The sequence below is a fragment of the Clarias gariepinus genome, chromosome 4 (assembly GCF_024256425.1).
Source record: "Clarias gariepinus isolate MV-2021 ecotype Netherlands chromosome 4, CGAR_prim_01v2, whole genome shotgun sequence".
NCBI lineage: Eukaryota > Metazoa > Chordata > Actinopteri > Siluriformes > Clariidae > Clarias > Clarias gariepinus.
In genome coordinates, this window is record NC_071103.1 from 2,245,578 (window position 1) to 2,264,354 (window position 18,777).

Genomic DNA, 18,777 nt, shown 5'->3' on the forward strand with positions numbered 1-18,777 from the left:
CGGTTAGTCAGACTGATGGTATAACACCACATGTTTATTCAGGGCCCTGTGTTCTTATCCTGGTCTCATTTCCATATAAGGAGTCAAAGACACGCCCACTGTAGTCTGCATTAAGGTTTAGGTTAGTTGTATCGTCTCTGTTAATGCTAATGTTATATGCAATTATGTTTTCATTCGACCTTATATGGGCTTCCTGAAAATAATTGAAATCTGAAGCGCTATCGTATCTTACACTACGGGTTAGTTTATGCGTATGTTCTCATAAGGACTCTGTAGCTAGAGTCTTCTTTTGGCTTTATTCCCCTCCTCCGTCTCCTCCTCCATCTCCATTCCCTGTTTCTCCTGCGGGTTCCTCGGGTTGTCCTGCGTTGTCTTCTACTGCTGCCTCTAACTCTGCCACAGCCTCATCTTCTGCTCCTGCCTCTTCCTGTTCTTCTGCTCCTGCCTCTTCCTCTGCTGCCGCCTCTTCCTCTTCTTCTGCTGCTGCGTCTTCCTCTTCCTCAGCTGCTGCCTCTTCCTGTTTTTCTGCTGCTTCCTCTTCCTCTGCTGCTGCCTCTTCCTCTTCTTTAACAGTAGCCTCTTCTGCTGCTGCTTCTACTGCTGCTCCTTCTTTCTCAGCTGCTGCCTCTTCTTCTGCCTCTACTGCTGTCTTCTCTTCGGCAGCTACTTTTTCCTCTTGTGCTATATCCTCCTCCTCTTCAGCTGCTTTGTCCTCATCGCTGTACACCTGCGAGCAAGTGAATGTCATTGGTTACCTTTTTTGCAAAAGTAGAGATGATTTTGAAGGAAATAATAATATTGTGCTAATAAATCGCTTTTTGTAAGTCGCTCTGGACAAGAGGGTCTGCCAAATGCCTAAATGTAAATTGATCTGATCCTGTATGTCAGCCAATAGGAACACACTGTACTGCTCACAGCCAATGGGAACACACTGTACTGCTCACAGCCAATAGGAACACACTGTACTGCTCACAGCCAATAGGAACACACTGTACTGCTCACAGCCAATAGGAACACACTGTACTGCTCACAGCCAATGGGAACACACTGTACTGCTCACAGCCAATAGGAACACACTGTACTGCTCACAGCCAATGGGAACACACTGTACTGCTCACAGCCAATAGGAACACACTGTACTGCTCACAGCCAATGGGAACACACTGTACTGCTCACAGCCAATAGGAACACACTGTACTGCTCACAGCCAATGAGAACACACTGTACTGCCCACTGAACCCACTGTCAGTGGTGCACGGATCTCAGACCTGCTCAGCTGATGAAGTCTTCTCTTCCACAGGCTTTTGTTCACTCTCGCCATCTTCGCCTTCGGGTTTAAGATCTGCATCGTCTGTTAAAGGTTGGAATAAAGTGGAGAAAAGAAGAACAGATGGAGTATAAATTATTTAAAGGAGAGGATAATCTATATCCTCGATATAAAAAGTGGCTGAGTAATGTGATAGTGGAACATTTACACCACAGTGCTGTTGAATCCTCAAGTCTAATTGGTCAGAAAGTGATAACGGCACTAACATTAAGTAGTAATTCACGATTCACGATTCAAAGAACTTTATTAATCCCAAAGGAAAACTGCTTATGCTAGGTTACAGTTGCTCACAGTTGTTATCTAAGGAAAGGAAATAAAGGTAATAAATAATAATAATAATAACCCCCCAAAAATCTTAAAAAACAGTAAGTACCAAAAAATATGACCCAAGAGCATTTGTAAGCATTGCACAGTAATCTCGTATATGTATGTAATATTGTATTATTATATGTAATCTTGTATTACATATTTTATTGGGAAGTAGTATTGCACCTATCATATTATTAATACGGGTAAGTATTAATGTCCTGTTTTGTTACAGTCAGTGAAAAGAATGGCCGTTGGGAGAAAGGATCTCCTGTGGCGCTCTGTGGAACACTTTGTGGTGATCAGTCTCTGGCTGAAACTGCTCCTCTGTTCAGCGAAGACACTGTATAGTGGGTGAGAAGGATTGTTAAAAATGGATTGTACTTTGGACAGAATTCTCCTCTTCACTACTACATCCACAGAGTCAAGCTCCATGCCTAGCACCGATCCGGCCTTTTTAATTGACTTGTCCAGTTTGTTCTTATCAGACACCCTAATGTTACCACCCCAAAAGACCACAGGGTAAAAAAATCACACTCGCCACAACGGTTTCATAGAACATCCGCAGAATGGTGTTACAGACGTTAAAAGACCTGAGCCTTCAAAGAAAGTACAACCGACTCTGTCCTTTCTTGTAGAGCGGTGTTGTGTTGAGTGACCAGTCAAGTTTGTTGTCCAGATGGACTCCCAGATACTTGTATTCAGAGACCATGTCCACTATCTCCCCCTGGACAGATATATATAAGGTCATCTCCTTTGTTTTTCTGATGTTCAGTTGTAGGTGATTACGCTCACACCAGGAAACGAAGTCGTCCACTACAGACTGGTACTCAGAGGTTTCACCCTCCTTTATACACTCAACAACCACAGAGTCGTCAGAGAACTTCTGCAGGTGGCATGACTCTAAATTATATCTAAAGTCAGATGTATATAGGGTGAAAAGAAACGGAGACAGTACAGTCCCCTGGGGAGCTCCATGCTGCAGATCACTGTTTCGGACACACAGTTCTGTAGTCAGACATACTGGGGACAGCTCAGGCTAAAGAGGTACTGAAGGACACCACATAGTTGGCGAGCACAAGATTTCAGGACTCTAGGATTGATTTTATTCGGACCTACAGTTTTTGTAGGGCTGATCTTACCCATGTTTTACCTGATCTACTGAGATATTGATTGCTGGGAGTGCAGGAGTAGTGACTGTGACTGTTCTCTGTGTAGGGAAGGACATGAGAGCAAGAAAGTGTGGATTGGGGCTGGAGCTGTGAGACACAGGGGCATCAAATTTATTAAAGAAAATGTTGAGGTCATTTGCATGCTCCACATTCCCCTCAATAGCCTGAAATAGCATTGAAAAAGAAGTAACTCCTCTCCATTAAGCTCAACTAAGATGTTAATATTAATATTAGTATTACATTTCTGCTAATATTAATCTTGTTGATCCTCTCATACGACTGTTTGTTAATGCTAATGATTCATCAGGACAGCTTCCTTAAAACCGTAAGAGCTGGAATGCCAGTAAACCCGTTAGACAAAACCCAAAAATGAGCGTAATGTACATCATGACGTGATTCTGGTCCAATATTTGCTAATTTGTTAGCGTTAAGCTGAAGGCTATCTGAGCTGTTTACACTGCGCTACCTCTGATGTTTATGGATTGTTTTAATAAACTGGAATCCTCCGGGGATCCGCGCCATTCCCCAGCAGCCCGGTCTGTCGTTCTGTAAATAAAACCTGCTTCCTGTTGTAAATAACACCTTTCTCTTTCGGTAAACATGAGCCTGATGAGACGTCTACTGGGAACCGTCCACTGGGAACCTTAAGTCTGACTTTTTTTGAGATCTTATTCAACATGCACGTGTAGTTTACTTGAGCACCGCACTAACTAAGCCACTGGGAATTCGATTTCAGCTCCTGCCCGAGTGTGACCGCTCAGTTCTCATGGTAAGATCATTAAACACTAAAGATATGATAATGTACTGTACGGAATTAAAACATCACACTGCTTAAGTCGATTATTTTTGAGTTATGTAGTTTCCTTTAAGAAGATATTTATTTAACACATTTATGGAAGGAGTCTCCAGTGTCAGAGGTCATTTTTTTTCTCCTCCTTTGGATGTCTTTAGGACAGGTACGTTTACTCTGGGATTTCTGAAGAACATGACAAGCTGTGTGAAGGGAGTGACTATTTATAGCTACTATAGACCTAGATTACTGACAACACTATTCACACCGCCTTGAAGTAGTGCTACCAAGACCTACAGTAGCGATCAGTAGAAACGGGGAAATAAAAACAACTGGATACCATTTCATCCACTGGTGTTCAACTCGTTCAAGAATGAGAGTTGTGAAATTCCTTGCAGGCTTAAAAATGTTAACATTCTTTGTGATTAGGAGATTTCGGATTTGAATTGGCCGTGTCTTCTGGGTGAAACTGACTCCCATTACTCATTAGCTTGTAGCCATTAGGCTCTTCTCCAGTGCGAAATTACAGGAGCAAACTTCAACCAGCGCTGCTTCCGGGGCATTAATCAAGGCCACAGCGGTGCATTCAGGTTTCTCTCTGTGTTCTTTTACAAACTTCAAGCTCAATTAGCTTTTAAAGTGCTTTTTAAATTGTGAGCGGCTTAAATCAATCAAGTGAAAATAAATAGGAAAAGGTTTTAAAGCCGAATCTGAAAGAAGAACAAGGAGGTCAATGTCAGGGATTTAGAACATACACGCAATAAAAGAAGGTTTTTCTTTTTATGAATAAGGACTCTTTGATGCACAAAGAAGCCCGTGATACAGTCGTGATGGAAACAGCTTCAAGTCCTGTCTCTTTGCAATGAAACAGTCTGCAAACTGGTTATAGCTTAGAGGTGTAGCCGATGCTAAAAAGCTTCCTATTCACCCTGTCTCCTCTTAACATCTTCTGTACAAGCTGCTGATCATCTGGCCTTGGATGAAAAGACAAAGTGATTAAAATGCTTCGGTGAAATTACACAAAATAAAATACCGTTTACTGATCAAGTGTAAAAGAAACGCCTAGGCATTTTAATTTTTTTTGCCCTCCGGAAAGTTTGCAGTTCCAATGAATACGTTTTCATGTTGAATTCTGTACAAGGTCATGGTTAACCATTTCAAACGACCGACACAATTAGCTAAAGCATTTCACATTGCCTCAAGTTAAGTGTGAAACAATCCCTTGTTCCACACACCAAGTAGTGCCCTTGATCAGGGGTTCGAGAGGGATTTGGAATTTAGCCTTGTGCTAGTTATCTTTGTACAGTAGCTTGCATTGGGCTTAAATAAAACAACACTGATGTGATTCAAAATGACTGAGAAGATAAAGTGTTGTAGATGCCAACGTTATCAGATGTGTGTTCTTACTGAAAGTGCTTCTGTGACTGGGTGTGAATGTGGGTTTTATTAGGCAGCTGCTCTCTCCTCAGTACTGCGGACCGTACAGACCTACTCTCACCCACGCTGAGACACACAGTTAGTGTCATTAACCACTGGACAACACCTGGGACACACCCACTCATACATATAGTTACACGTCCCAGTGCTGTTACAGATTACTCGTTCGGAAGTGTTGTATAAATTGTATTATATAGCACTAATATAGACCTTACAGTGTCTTATGGCTATGCATGTGAAGCATATAGTGTATCATAATGATAACATGTGCATCTTAGAGTATTATAGCAATTCATGTAAAGCTTATGGAATACTATAGCCAAACATGAATAGCTTAGTTTATTATAGTTCTCATGTAGACCTACTTATAAAGCTTAGTAATAAAAGGTAAAGCTTAGTGTGACATAGCATACAAAGATTCACATCATAGGGCATAAGATATATATATATATATATATATATATATATATATACACACACTACCGTTCAAAAGTTTTAGAACACTTGCAAATTTCTTTTTTTTTTTTAAAGTAATTTATTTTCTACATTCTACAACAATACTGGGGATTTCAAAACTATAAAATAACACATACGGAATTAGGTAATTACGTAACAACAAGAAAAACAACAGTTAGTTGTTATTTTAAGACACAGAGGTCGGCCTTTCTGTAATAGTTGTTACAAGAACAGTATTGTCAAGTGCATTTGCAAAATCCGTCAAGCACCATAATGAAACTGTCTCTCATGAAGGCCGTCCCAGGAGGGCGAGACCAAAACCCACCTCCTCCGCAGACGAGGAGTTCATTTAGAGTTATCAGCCTGAAAAATGACCAATTAACAGCAGCTCAGATTAGAGGCGTTATGAAGTCTTTACAGAGCTGAAGTAGCAGAAACATCTCACCATTAACTGTTCAAAGGAGATTAATGCATTTTTAGGACGCCTTCAGCATTCCTTTACAATGTAGAAAGAAATAAAAATCAGGAACCATCATGGAGTTAGAAAGTCACCCCAAACTTTTGAACGGTAGTGTAAATCCAATTTGTAGCTTATTTGCGTAGCATTAAGAAACCTCAGAAATACTGCTTGTATTGCACTTGCACGTGTGTGAAGTATTTTCAGAATCTTCAGGTGTTCCTCGAGGAGCATGCAGTGCATGCCTCAGACGGCAGCTTTCTAATCTTTTCTTGATGCTTTTTATATTGAAACACATTTGGCCCAGCTTGTATTTCCTGTTACTGCGCTGGGTAATCGGGTATCAGATGGTAATGATGGGCAGAAGCTTTCTGCAGAGTTCACCAAAGAGACTTGAATAGACAAGAAAAGCCCCTATTATAGTGAACTCCTGCACCAGCAGTACAAAAGCTCTATCAATTTGCTGATCCCTCAGCTCCACTATCACACTGGCTCCTTCACCAGCTATCATCTGATTAGAAAGTCTTTGCAGCTTTCCATGCTCTGGTCTCTTCAAAGAATGAATTCTATCAGACAAGACCAATGCGCTCTGCTCAGAGTGGAAGCTGAGGCTCTGGCTGCCCATTTGAAGATTTTCACACCATTATGGAAAGACTGGCTGTGGTTTTGTAACGGGTGTGTGAAAGACATCATTGGCCTTCTCATACACACTTCAACCATCTCATCTTTCATGTCATTATGAGAGTGAGGCTGCTGCACCATGCCAGGTTTCCTCTTCATATCCTCACCGCTTCCTTCCAGCTCTAGTTCTTTTTCTTTTTTGTTCTGGCTCTCTTTATTTCTATCTTACTCTCACACACTCTTCTATCAATTACTCGATCTCTCTGGCTTCATTAACTGATGTAATTTGCCCTGTAGTCATTTAACATTTGCAGTTTGTTGCACACTGTGCTATTTCCCCTGTGAAAGATTGATCTTGATCTGCAAGCATATGGTGTTTTAGTCGTTAAAGCCTGCTGCTGTAAGACTTAATCAAAGAAAAATGTATAGGAACCATTTCATAGGTTAAACTAAACCAATCTTCTTAACCAACCTTAATAATAACCAATCTTTATTATTAATCTCTATCAGCTTCAGTGAACAACTACTCTCCCTTACCAGTCACAACAACCCACCCATGTCCATTCCCAACACCAATACCTAGCTAGCTATGCAACTCGGTCAAAAGTGTTTTCAGTTTTAGACAGTTTAATGAACACACAGATTTACACATTTACACCAATGTCTTTTTACAAGCCTCATTAACCAACCTATCACTATTACTAATCTCAACGACTAACTGATCTACCTTACAAACACCAATAATATCTTATTTCCGTTACCAACTATAACAAACTAAGCTTGCCAACACCAAAAACTTACTAATCTCCATTAACAACAAATAACATCTAATCTTCATTACCAGCCCTGATAATGACAGACGGTCCTTGTTAACAGCCATGATAATGACCGACGGCCCTCGCTAGCAACCCTAATAGCGACCGACAGTCCTCGATAACAGCCCTAATAATAACCAGCGGTTCTCGTTAACAGCCCTAATAATAACCAACGGTTCTCGTTAACAGCCCTAATAATAACCAACGGTTCTCGTTAGCAGCCCTAATAATGAACGGATGTCCTCGTTAACAGCCCTAATAATAACCAACGGTTCTCGTTAGCAGCCCTAATAATGACCGGATGTCCTCGTTAACAGCCCTAATAATAACCAACGGTTCTCGTTAGCAGCCTTAATAATGACCGGATGTCCTCGTTAGCAGCCCTAATAATGAAAGATGATCCTCGTTAGCAGCCCTACTAACAGCAGACGGTCGTTAGCAGCCCTAATAACGACTGATGGTTCTCGTTAACAGGCCTAATGACCGTCTTTATCGAACTCAATGACCAATGTGTTACCAATCCAAATAACCAATCTTAACAAGGTCAGTAACAAATCACTCCTAATGACCAGCTCCAACAACAGCCAATCTCCTTAATCAATCCCAATAACCAGCCAATCTCCGCTAACCTAATCTTCTTTATCTACATTAGTAACCAACCAATCCAGTAACAACTGACTATTCTCCCTTTCCAACCCCAAAAACCAAGAAGTCTTTTAAGAAATGCATTAAAATAAGAAGGAAATATAATAGCAATAAGGGCAAAACAGAAGAGATGTGGAGAATAAACCACTTGATCAGAAAGAAACTGTAACTCTGAGTGAAGGTCGCCTTTTTTAAGTGATTATTTCATATCCTGTATTTATAGCATTTAAGGAAGCTTTATGGAATGGAGCTGTTTATTTCATCACCAGGGAGATTAAATCGAGTGCCATCACCCACCCAGGGTGTTAATGAACAACTGAATAACTGGTGTGTGTGTGTGTGTGTGTGTGTGTGTGTAAGACAAAGAGAAAGGGAGAGCTTTATGAGGATGATGATGGAAGCAGTAGAGGGATGTCGTAATGCTCTTCACGCCACTGTGAACCCGATGACATTGTCGGCTCAGCAGCGGACGTGAAGCGACAGCGCCATCTCCGGGACAGAACACGTGATAACACCGAGCTACTACTGCATTACGTCATGTTGTGGGAAATGATAAGGAGGCCAAGCAAGAGAGTAAATGACAGGGATAGAAAAAAAAGAGAATGGACGGATGCCAAACATGATGGCATAATGACATGATGTCAGTTTTGGCACGATCTTGTTTTAAAAAATGAATGCTGTGTGCATCTGTGTATGAGGCACTATTGTGATTAGCATGACATCATAGATTTAGCTTTCAAAAACTGCCTGAGGTCAAGTGTGTGTAGTAAGAATTTTATCATATAATATTAAATATATAAAAATCTGTCCCCAAATGTAACTACAGATCTAAGCAGTATGTGTTTGAATAGACGAATAGACTGAGAACAATATTAAATACATAAATATGAACATTAACACAGTATTAGTATTGTCACTTAAAATACCATTTTTTCACACATTCGTACCTTTTATAAACAGAGTGTGGAACTGTTTTGCTCAATTTCATATACATCTATATATATATATATATATACATTGTGGTCAGCATTTTCTACCCCTTGAGGCTATTAATTTTCAACTTTAAATGCAGGTGCTTTAAACAAGGTGGACCTTATTAGATTCCAAATCTTACTTTAGACCACACATGAAGAAGTATAGTGAAGTAATTAATTTTTATTTTTTTATGTAGCAAAATTCTCAAATACGATTGGTAAAGCATAACGAATCAGCGACACTGTGCCAGGATCACGCCCATAGCCATTAGAGTGTAGTGTGTGTTACCGTTATCCTGCGTGCTGAAGGAATTGGTCAGGGTGCTCCGTTTCTTCCGTATTGCCATGAGTCTGGCCTGGGAGATCTGTCGCACCAGGGACGCCACCGGATCGGTGCTCTTCACTTCGTCACTGTGAGTTGATTTGCTCACGCCGTTAACTACCTGATGAAGACAGGAAGACAGGAGTTTAAAGTGTAAATTATTCCGTAGTGAGATGTCAGGATAACTAGAAAACAGAAAGATGTTGAACACAATTCACTGTATAGTACTGTATAGTATAGTACTTAAGCTAATATTAGGATATTTTCTGCTATGGGAGTTTTCAGGTTTGTGCTAAACTGTAAGCCAGAAAGGTAGTAAAAATTACATCCCTTTCCTGGAACTGGCCATATTAGTTGATATACAGTAAGTGCACTACAATGACATCTTACCTACATCTACACCTAGCAAGTGTTCCCATTTTCAATAAAAACTCTAAAAGTTAATTTTTTTGCAAAACAAAAAGGTATGACTAGCAAATTCAAATGAAATTTATATAAAGGAGATAAGATGTCTAATGTTTGAGGAGAGTGATTACTTACATCTCCGTTTGTTCTTGTGTATTTGTAAATGGGTGGAAGAGAACCTGCTTTCGATCTGGAAATGAGGACAAAATGACACCTTGGTCAGATTCAAGCAGAGGAAAATATTTAAAAACATTAGACATTAGCTCATGACATGCAATGAAACATTAGCAATAATGAGAAGTTTAAAAAAAGTAAGGCTGGGAATTCTCAAGCAAGCTTTTTACCTGTATCAGAACCTGAACTGATACCACATATACTCACTGCTCATGTATACTCGCAGTACCACATACTGTATACTCGCTGACCACTCCATTGGGTACACCTGTTCAATTAATTGTTAATGCAAATCTCTAATCAGTCAATCACCTCGCAACAACTCAATGCATTTAAGCATGTAGACTTAGTCAATACTATCTGCTGAAGTTCACACCAAGCATTAGAATGGGAAAGGAAGCTGTTCCCTTTCAAAAGCTACACTCGATGCTGCGTGAAAAACGCTATTGGGAACACTCTTTGCGCGACCGGTTGTTGAAGCATGTTCCCAATAGCATTAAGTGTAGCTTTTTAAAGGGACTGTCTCGGTTTACTTGACTGTAACACTGTTCCCTGAAAAAGCGCAAACGAAATGCACTGTATGCGTGACTAGACGTCATTTCAGACAAAATTGACCTGAGGATGTTTCCGGTTCATGCCTATTTATAACCTTCAGGTGCACCTAATCAAATGACATCACCCGACCGAGGTTATATAACCCAAATTGTGACGTGTTTGACATACATGCTTTAACAACCTTTCGCGCAAAGAGCACTCCCAATAGCGTTTTTTTTTTATGCAGCATCTCGTTCCCCCTTTTTTAGGGAACAGGCTTACAGTCAAGTAACCCGAGACGGTTCACATGAATATGGTTTGGTTGTTGGTGCCAGGTCTGAGTATTTAGTATTTACGTAATTTAGATTTCACTACAATGAAATTCCATTACCCCGTACTCCAGTATATCTAAATGCACACTCTTATCTAGTGCTGCTAATATCCTGAATGGCATCTGCACTAATTCTTTTTCACCAGTTGTTCCTTTCTCTACCCGTCCCGAGACATCTGTAGATTGTACCAGCCCCAGTAAGCAGAGGCCAACCCTGCGAAGATCTTGAGGCATCCACCTCCAGGTAGGAAGGACCACACTCAGCTGGATTTTACTTCATGATGATTTGGATCTACACATGCTGCTCCAGAGCTCCCAGTGTTCCAGACCCCCTCTGTCCTCTCCACCTGCTGACTCATCCCTGTGCTGAACTGGACTCTATGATAACTTAGACAACTTCTGTTATACTTAACTTCCAGCAGCCTAACACACATGATGTCGTTATATAATTCCTGTTATCCATTATCACCCAGATGATAGGTGAAGGTTTCTTCCTATTGCCATATCAGGGAGTTTCTCCTTACCACCGTCGCCCTCGGCTTGCTCATCAGGGACTATCTCACAATCTCATTATTATCTAAACACATTTCTTCTTATTCATACAAACTTCCATAAATTTTCTTTTCATTTTGTGAAGCTGACCATTGTTAAAAGCGCTATATAAATAAAATTTTATTAAAATTAAATTAAATATTTTCGAGACTGCTAATCTACTGAGATTTTTACACATAATCATCTCTAGGGTTTAATGCCTAGGGGTCAGAGGAGAATGGCCAGACTGGTCCAAGCTGATAGAAGGGCAACAGGAACTCAAATAACATCTCGTTAAACCTAAGGGTCTGCTGAAGAGCGTCTCTGAACAGACGTCATATTTTAAAGCAGATGTGCTACATTAGCAGAAGATCACACACAAAGTACCGCTCCTGTCAGATAAGAACAGAAGACTGAGGCTACAGTTAACATGGGCTCGCCAACATGAGATAACAGAAGACCAGAAAAAAACATTGCCTGGAGTCTCGATTCTGCTGCTGGTGGTGTAATTGTGTGGTGGAGATTTTTTTGATACACTTTGAGCCCCATAGTTCCAATTGAGCATGGTTTTAATGTCACAGCCTACCTGAGTATTGTTGCTGACTGTGACCATTACTTTATGAGCACAGGATAACCCCTATGAGACATGATGAAACGGGAAAGTCGCATCTTGGACGTGCAGGTGAAAAATCTGCAGTGACTGTGTGATGCTCTCTTGTCAATATTGAGCAAAATCTCTTAGGAATGTTTTCCAGCAATTGTTGAATTTACGTTGTGAAGAATTAAGGCAGATAATTCTGAAGGCAAAAGGGGTCCAACCAAGTACTAGCACGATGTACCTAATAAAGTGGCCAGTGAATGTATATCACTTAAGTATAAAAATATGCAAATGTGGCGATGGGTGTCACATGTGATGACTTATAGTGTATAGTGATTTGACTTCAATAAAGAAAAACTACAAATAGACAAAGTACCGTCAGCTTTATATTCCAGCTTTACCTCTGTCTCTTTATATCCACTGAAACTGGAGACTCCTTCCTTAAAAGTCTGCTTTCAAATGTTTACGTGAGTGAAATAACATTAACCTGGAGCATGGAGCTGCACTACAGTCAGAGTGACTCTAATAAAAAAGAAGTATCACCTTCTGACCAATCAGAATTCAGAAGCGCTAACTAATATCACAAACTATATGAGTTGTCTCACCTGACAGTCCTCCTCAGCCCCACGGGTTTGGTGAACAGTGAATCGGCGTAAGGCAGGCGCTTGAATTTGTCTCTTCCCACTGCAACATAAAACTGCCCGTTTTCCAGATCTTTGCCGTTTGTAACAGGAACTCCCTCGAACGAACACAGACTGTGAGACATAAACAAGACCACCAGCTGTTCTAAGGGTCACACATTACATTTCTTTTTAAACAAGTTTGCAACAAGTCTCCAAAACGTCTTAGTGTTCCAATTAAAAAGCGTCTAAGATCCTGCAGTTTATCCCAATTTCCTTCGCTGTCACTTATTGTTCAATCTAACTGTTTGTGTCTGTAGATTAAAATGAACTCCTGGAAGTGGAAGTGCATTTTCGTAACCAATCCGAAGGCAGATAGCAGAAACCCACTCAACTCTGAGACATTGTAAAGCACCGACTATCTGTTTTTGAGGTTTTTCCAGCCTGAACTCCTGACAAACAAAAACAAGCAGAAAGATTGATTTCCGATAGCAACCGGTTCTATTGATTGTTTATTTAAGGAATTTTATTTACAGTGATGACATCCTTAGTGTTGGCCGCTAACCTACCCACTACTACCCGCTATAAAGGAAGACAAGTCAGAGATGTAGCTTCATATCAGACCAATTGTAAATTTGATATCGTTAACTCAAAGGTCATGAAATTGGCTTTAAAAATTTCACATGGGTTCTCTGATACATTCATCATTACTCAGCAAAGTTACTATCCTGAAAATGTATCCTCCTTTAGCACCAGTGGCGGCGTATGTTTTGCCTGTAAATAGGAATTTATCAGGCGATTAAGCATCATTACTACGAGTATAAAATAGTCATGACTCGCATCACATTCAGTCAGCAGCTCCACTCGCCATAAGAAGTTCTGGAAAAGCACAGAGTGTAAGCTCGGCCGTGATCACGTGACTCCTGCTTAATTAGAAGATCAGGTCGTTCTGGTCCAATCTCTTTAACTTTTGTTCTTTTTTCCTTTTTTGTTCTTTTTTTTCTTTCCTCTTTTGTCCTCCGACAAAATGTTCTCTCATATTTAGCTGCTTCCACGTCAATCACTATTCAATACGTTAACTAACAATCTGCTGACCGTTAATAAGACTCGTTGAGAATGGTCCAATCACACAAGCCCAAATATTTAAAAACAATATTGATTCAATAAGAACAAAAGTGGGAGGGTTTGGTGCGCACAGAGCTCCGCGGCAAAGTTGATTTGAAAAAATCCAATTAGAGCTCAGCCTCAAGTCACATGCTTTTTAAAAAATTTACCTGCCTACATAGACACTTGTTTGTCCGGCGCCCCGCGTACACGAACACAAATAAACGTGATACAGTTTAGATATTTTTTTTACATATATTAAGAAATACAGCGGAATATTATGACTAAATGACTTTATTTCATTATCAAAATAAATAAATATAATGTTAAATAATTACATGTTAAAGTAGCGTTCTTCTCTGCCTAACTTTAAGGGGGCGATGCCCCTGCGCCCCTGTTCAGCACGCAATACAAGATATTGGTAGTCGCAAAGTGTGACTAAATTGAAAAGATTCAATGTCACAGTCAGTCAGAACAGATCCAGAGTTGAGCTTCATTTTTAATAAAACAACCTTGGAGTTGTCCCTCGTTGAGCTAGTTTTGCTAACTGTGATAAGCAACAAAGGCTTGGACACTTGGAAATGTCTTGGATGTCTTTTAAATTGCAGTCTTAGGTTGTTTTTTCCCCATAATTGTCATTTTTACTGAACAGACTTGTGCATGTTATAGTAAAGATCATTCTGAATGACATGACAATTGTCAATAGTGTTGCAACTTTTCAAAATAATGATGTTTGATGTTTTGATTCCTGGTTACAAGTTGCTGATTGGAAGCTAGCTAGCTTTAGTTAAATGTTAAAATTATGTTAGCTAGCTACCTGATTAGAGTGGATCAAGTGTGATCAAGGTTTGTGCTAATACCTGCGCACTCCTCCCAGAATCCTCAGCCCCATTTTCTCTGTGATCATCTCCAGGATTCGCTCGAATTGGACGAGCAGGCGATTAGGAACCAGAAACCTCGTCGCCGGATTCAGCACATCTCCGTTAGCAACGACGCTGATTTAAAAAACACATGTTACCAAAAGGAGCGATGGACAGATTGAGAAACTGGCATGTGGATGAAAGGATGGATAGAAATATGTTCAGACAGGATAAATAACTGAAATATCAGTAGTTATAATAGTAAAGCTCACAATATTGCACACGGCTCTTTGATGGGCTTCAGGAACCGCGCAGAGACGACGATGCGGCTCTGTGGTGCAGCTTTCACCTGTCCACGTAAAACACACGTGTTATAGTACAAATGCATTCTATTACTACTGAAAGCTTGTGTTGTCCCCTGCATATATATTTAAATCAGGGATTTGATGATTCTATGTGAAATACTATATTTTTTCCACCCACATGGTCTCTCTAGCTCACACACACTTAAGCTTTAATTAGGCCACACTTTAGGACTCTTGAGTCATACACTCCTCACTTTAAGAGTGCTAGTGTCCCGCTGAGACTCCTTTCTCCTGTTTAGCATCAGCTCATAGCAACGATACGAAGTGTGTGTCGAGGGAACAGCCAGGCTTTACTTGGAAAGCAGAGGACAGCATTTTAATCGGAATAATTATGAGCGATCAGATCATTATTATAGTTTTAGTTTTTTGTGGAAGCTGATATGCTGTGAGGATCCACTTCTGTAAATAAATGTAAAAAGTGTTTGTCCTGATGAATAATTGTGCTATTTAATAGTCCTGAAGGGCAGGTATTAAACTTGTAGTAATGAATGTTAACACAGAAGATGATTAGTGTCCTAAACTCATTTGTATTTAAGATGTTGGGAAAGTTACAGCTGTAGTGTCGACTGTCGGAGTGCTGACACTGGAGACTCCTTCCATTAATGTGAAGTAGCTACAATTCCGTCACTGCAGAAAGTATCAGATATTAGAACAAGCGCTTTAAATTAAGAAGTATGGTTCGGTCTTCACATATCCGGGAAAAAATGTAAACATTAAATTCTATTTATTTACACAATTGTCTGTGCAAGTTTGGAATCTTAATTAATCTGTTCTGTTATTTCATTATTATTATTTTTTGCTTATTTGCTATAGCGTACTACCTTAAGTTATTTGCTAGCTAATTAGTTCTTAACTCAGGTAGTAACTTAGCTAGTGATGCAGGGTTTGTTTTATTTGAAGATTTATTTAAAGCAGATATTTGACTTTTCTCCTCACCTGTCCGTTGTTCTGGAGCATTTGCTTCTTCCTGCTTCCGATTTGCAAATAGCTGGGAAAGAAAAGAATTGGACCTTGTACGTCATAAAATAAAAATAAAAAAAACATTTTTAAAAGTCAATATACAGGTATGTAGCACTGAAATTTAAATTAATTTGTTAAAACCAAGAAAATTAAACTAGATAAAGTACCTGTTGCTGACGGTTAAAGTTTGTAGAAATAGTTAAAAGGTTAAATCTAAAAATAATCTTCTGATCTTTAATGTAATCAGTGACATTATTATTATTAGTGGTCAGACAAAAACACTCCTTGTTCAGTAATCAGAGAGGAAAAAGTAGATCAGATAAAGATGAAGTTTTGTCTTAAAATGACTTCAGCCTGTTAAAATTTACAGGATTGTGGCGGATTGTATGTGCATTACGATTGTTTTTGTGTCTCCACATACTCTCTTCTAACAAAACAACACGGTAAACTATTGCGTTGATTGGCACTGTTGGGTGACTCTTATAGCCACACCCACCTTGAGAGAAAAAGCGCTATAGTCGTCCAAAAAAAGCTAGTTTCTGTGATTTAATCTTGGACATAACTGTTAATAACATCACATCTACTCAAATTTTGATTTCATTTATTGCTCGGGTTTAACTTCAGGCAAATACCGAAGTACTGCCAAAGTTTCATTAAATTCAGTACAGCGTGATGCTGTGAAAAAATCTGGCTGGATAGACATACAGACAGACATACAGACATACAGACAGACATTTAGACAGACATATAGACAGATAGGAAGACAGACATATAGACAGACACACAGACAGACAGACATACAGACAGACAGACAGACAAAAATAGTTCTGAGACTGGTATCTGGTCCTTCAATATATGAAACGTAAAACTGTAATAACATAAGCGTAAACTATAGTGTTCTGACCAATGTACGTATATTAATTTTATTTATATAGATATCATGCTTCCATTTTTTATATTGAGTTCTGTTTTCTTATTTTAACAGAAAAATATTTTAACATGTTTTTACTATATCTACATTATAGTCTAACTTTACTGCACCGCTCAGTGCACAGTACTGTTTCTGAGGGGTCCAGCATCATAATTTTAATTTATTAACAATTAATTATTATTATTATCATTATTATTATTATTATTATTATTATTATTATTATTATAAATCTGCGTGCTTTATGTTCTCACACTCACTCGAGTTTCTTGAACTTCTCTTTTCCCGCCGCGACGTACTGCTCGCCGTGGCGCACGTGCTCGAGCGCGTGCACGCGGTGGCCGGCCCTGGGCGTGTAGATGCAGCGCACGGCGCCGAACGGAGCGCGCACGCGCCCGGTCACCTCGCGCAGCAGCGTCTCGAAGTCGCTCACGCGCCTCTCGTGGATGAGCACGCGCCGCGCGTCCGTGTGCGCGTCCCCGTTCCGGTACACAAAGATGCTCTTCACCGCCGGCTGCGCGCGGAAACTGGGCTTCTCACCTGACATCACGGTTTATTAGTAATTACTTAAACGTATAAAGTAAAAAAATAAATAAATAAATAAAATTAAATAACCAAAATAAATAAATCAGAAAATCCAGAAGTTGAATTTCGGGATGAATAAAGCGCGCGGAATTAAACTCCACATAATCCGAAAGTTGCCTGAAGTCACTACCGGTAGTCGCGCGCACTCCATTATCATCCAGTTGTAAAAATCACTTCATGTTAATTAGCTGCAATTAAAAGATCAAAGAAAACCGGAGAGGTTACCGCGACGCGCGCGCTCTGAACTGACGCCGAGAGTCTCAGTAACGCTGCGTTATTTTCAGAGGTTGCCATGGAGACGCCGGTAAACGCTCCGCTCCGAGAGGCGGCTCTGGGCCAAACACCGGGAAGTGCAGATGAAAAGCAAGGTGTAGGAATGAGTTTATTACTAAACAATAAAACAAGTTAAAAAAGTTTTAGGACCAGATTTAAAAGCATCAGCAGTTTGTGACGTCCTGAAAAAAAAATAGTATAACAAAAAATTCTATACCACAAATTATTACAATAATACAATTATATAATAAGTAAAAGCTAATAATTTCCATTAATTGCCATCTCTCCGGGATCTAGGAGTTTATGCATCTAGTTTTCTGTTCTAGGTGGTGGAACGAACTTGATGATCTGAAATATAAAACATAAGTGAGTGCATAAATATTCACCCCCTTCATGTCAGTACTTATTTGATGCACCTTTCGCTGCATTGCAGTATTGAGTAGCCCATGTGGAAGGGCCTCGATCAGGCGTGCACATCTGCACAATGCAGTTTCTCCCAAATCTTTTCATGTTCCGCTACAAACCCTCAGCTGGATTGAGGTCTGTGCTCGGACTCAGACGCACCAGAACATTCACTTTGTTGTTTTTAGTACTTTTCTGTGTAGCTTTAGGTCGTTGTCTTGCTAAAAAGCAAATCTTCTCCCAAGTTGCAGTTCTTTTGCAGTCTTTTTCAGCATGTCCCCCAGGAGTACCCTCTCACCTTGCTGAAATGATTTTTACCCTCTATCTTTCTTAGCATCCTCACCTCATGATGCTGCCACCACCACCATACTTTACAGTGGGGATGGTGTGTCTGTGATGGTCATGGATGCTACTGTCTTGTATGAGCGTTTAGTGGGGGGAGACAAAGTGTCTTTGAGCTTCTGATTGACTGAACACACCTGATCCAGGTAATCAGCACTGAGTACTGCAGTGATGATTGGAAAACATGCAGGGCTATGGCTCTCAATGTCTAGGGTTGGCCCTCATCCAGTCTGAAGGCTGAATGGCCAAAAAGCCATCAAATTTTGTCTGACAACACTAAAGAACCTTCTTCCATGAGTGAACTTCCTCTAGATGTCCATACAGCCGAGTCACTGGCTTCATCTTTAAGCTAAGACTAAAGACCTATCTGTGTCTTAGATATTTGGGTTATTTATGGTACTTATGGTTATCAACCTAGCAACCCAGTGCAAGGATCTATTCAA

At 40.0% G+C, this 18,777-nt stretch overlaps 1 protein-coding gene across 1 annotated transcript; it reads right to left on the bottom strand.

The window, feature by feature from the left end:
- Positions 1-2: 2 nt before the first annotated feature.
- Positions 3-17,279, bottom strand: LOC128520637 (doublecortin domain-containing protein 2-like). The gene is made up of 9 exons (XM_053494964.1): positions 16,993-17,279; positions 15,781-15,832; positions 14,752-14,828; positions 14,480-14,614; positions 12,501-12,650; positions 9,863-9,917; positions 9,290-9,443; positions 1,269-1,351; positions 3-727 (listed from the first exon to the last, which is right to left on the bottom strand). Exons 1-9 carry the CDS (start codon positions 17,277-17,279, stop codon positions 296-298), a joined length of 1,425 nt encoding a protein of 474 aa, XP_053350939.1. The 3' UTR covers positions 3-295.
- Positions 17,280-18,777: the final 1,498 nt, after the last annotated feature.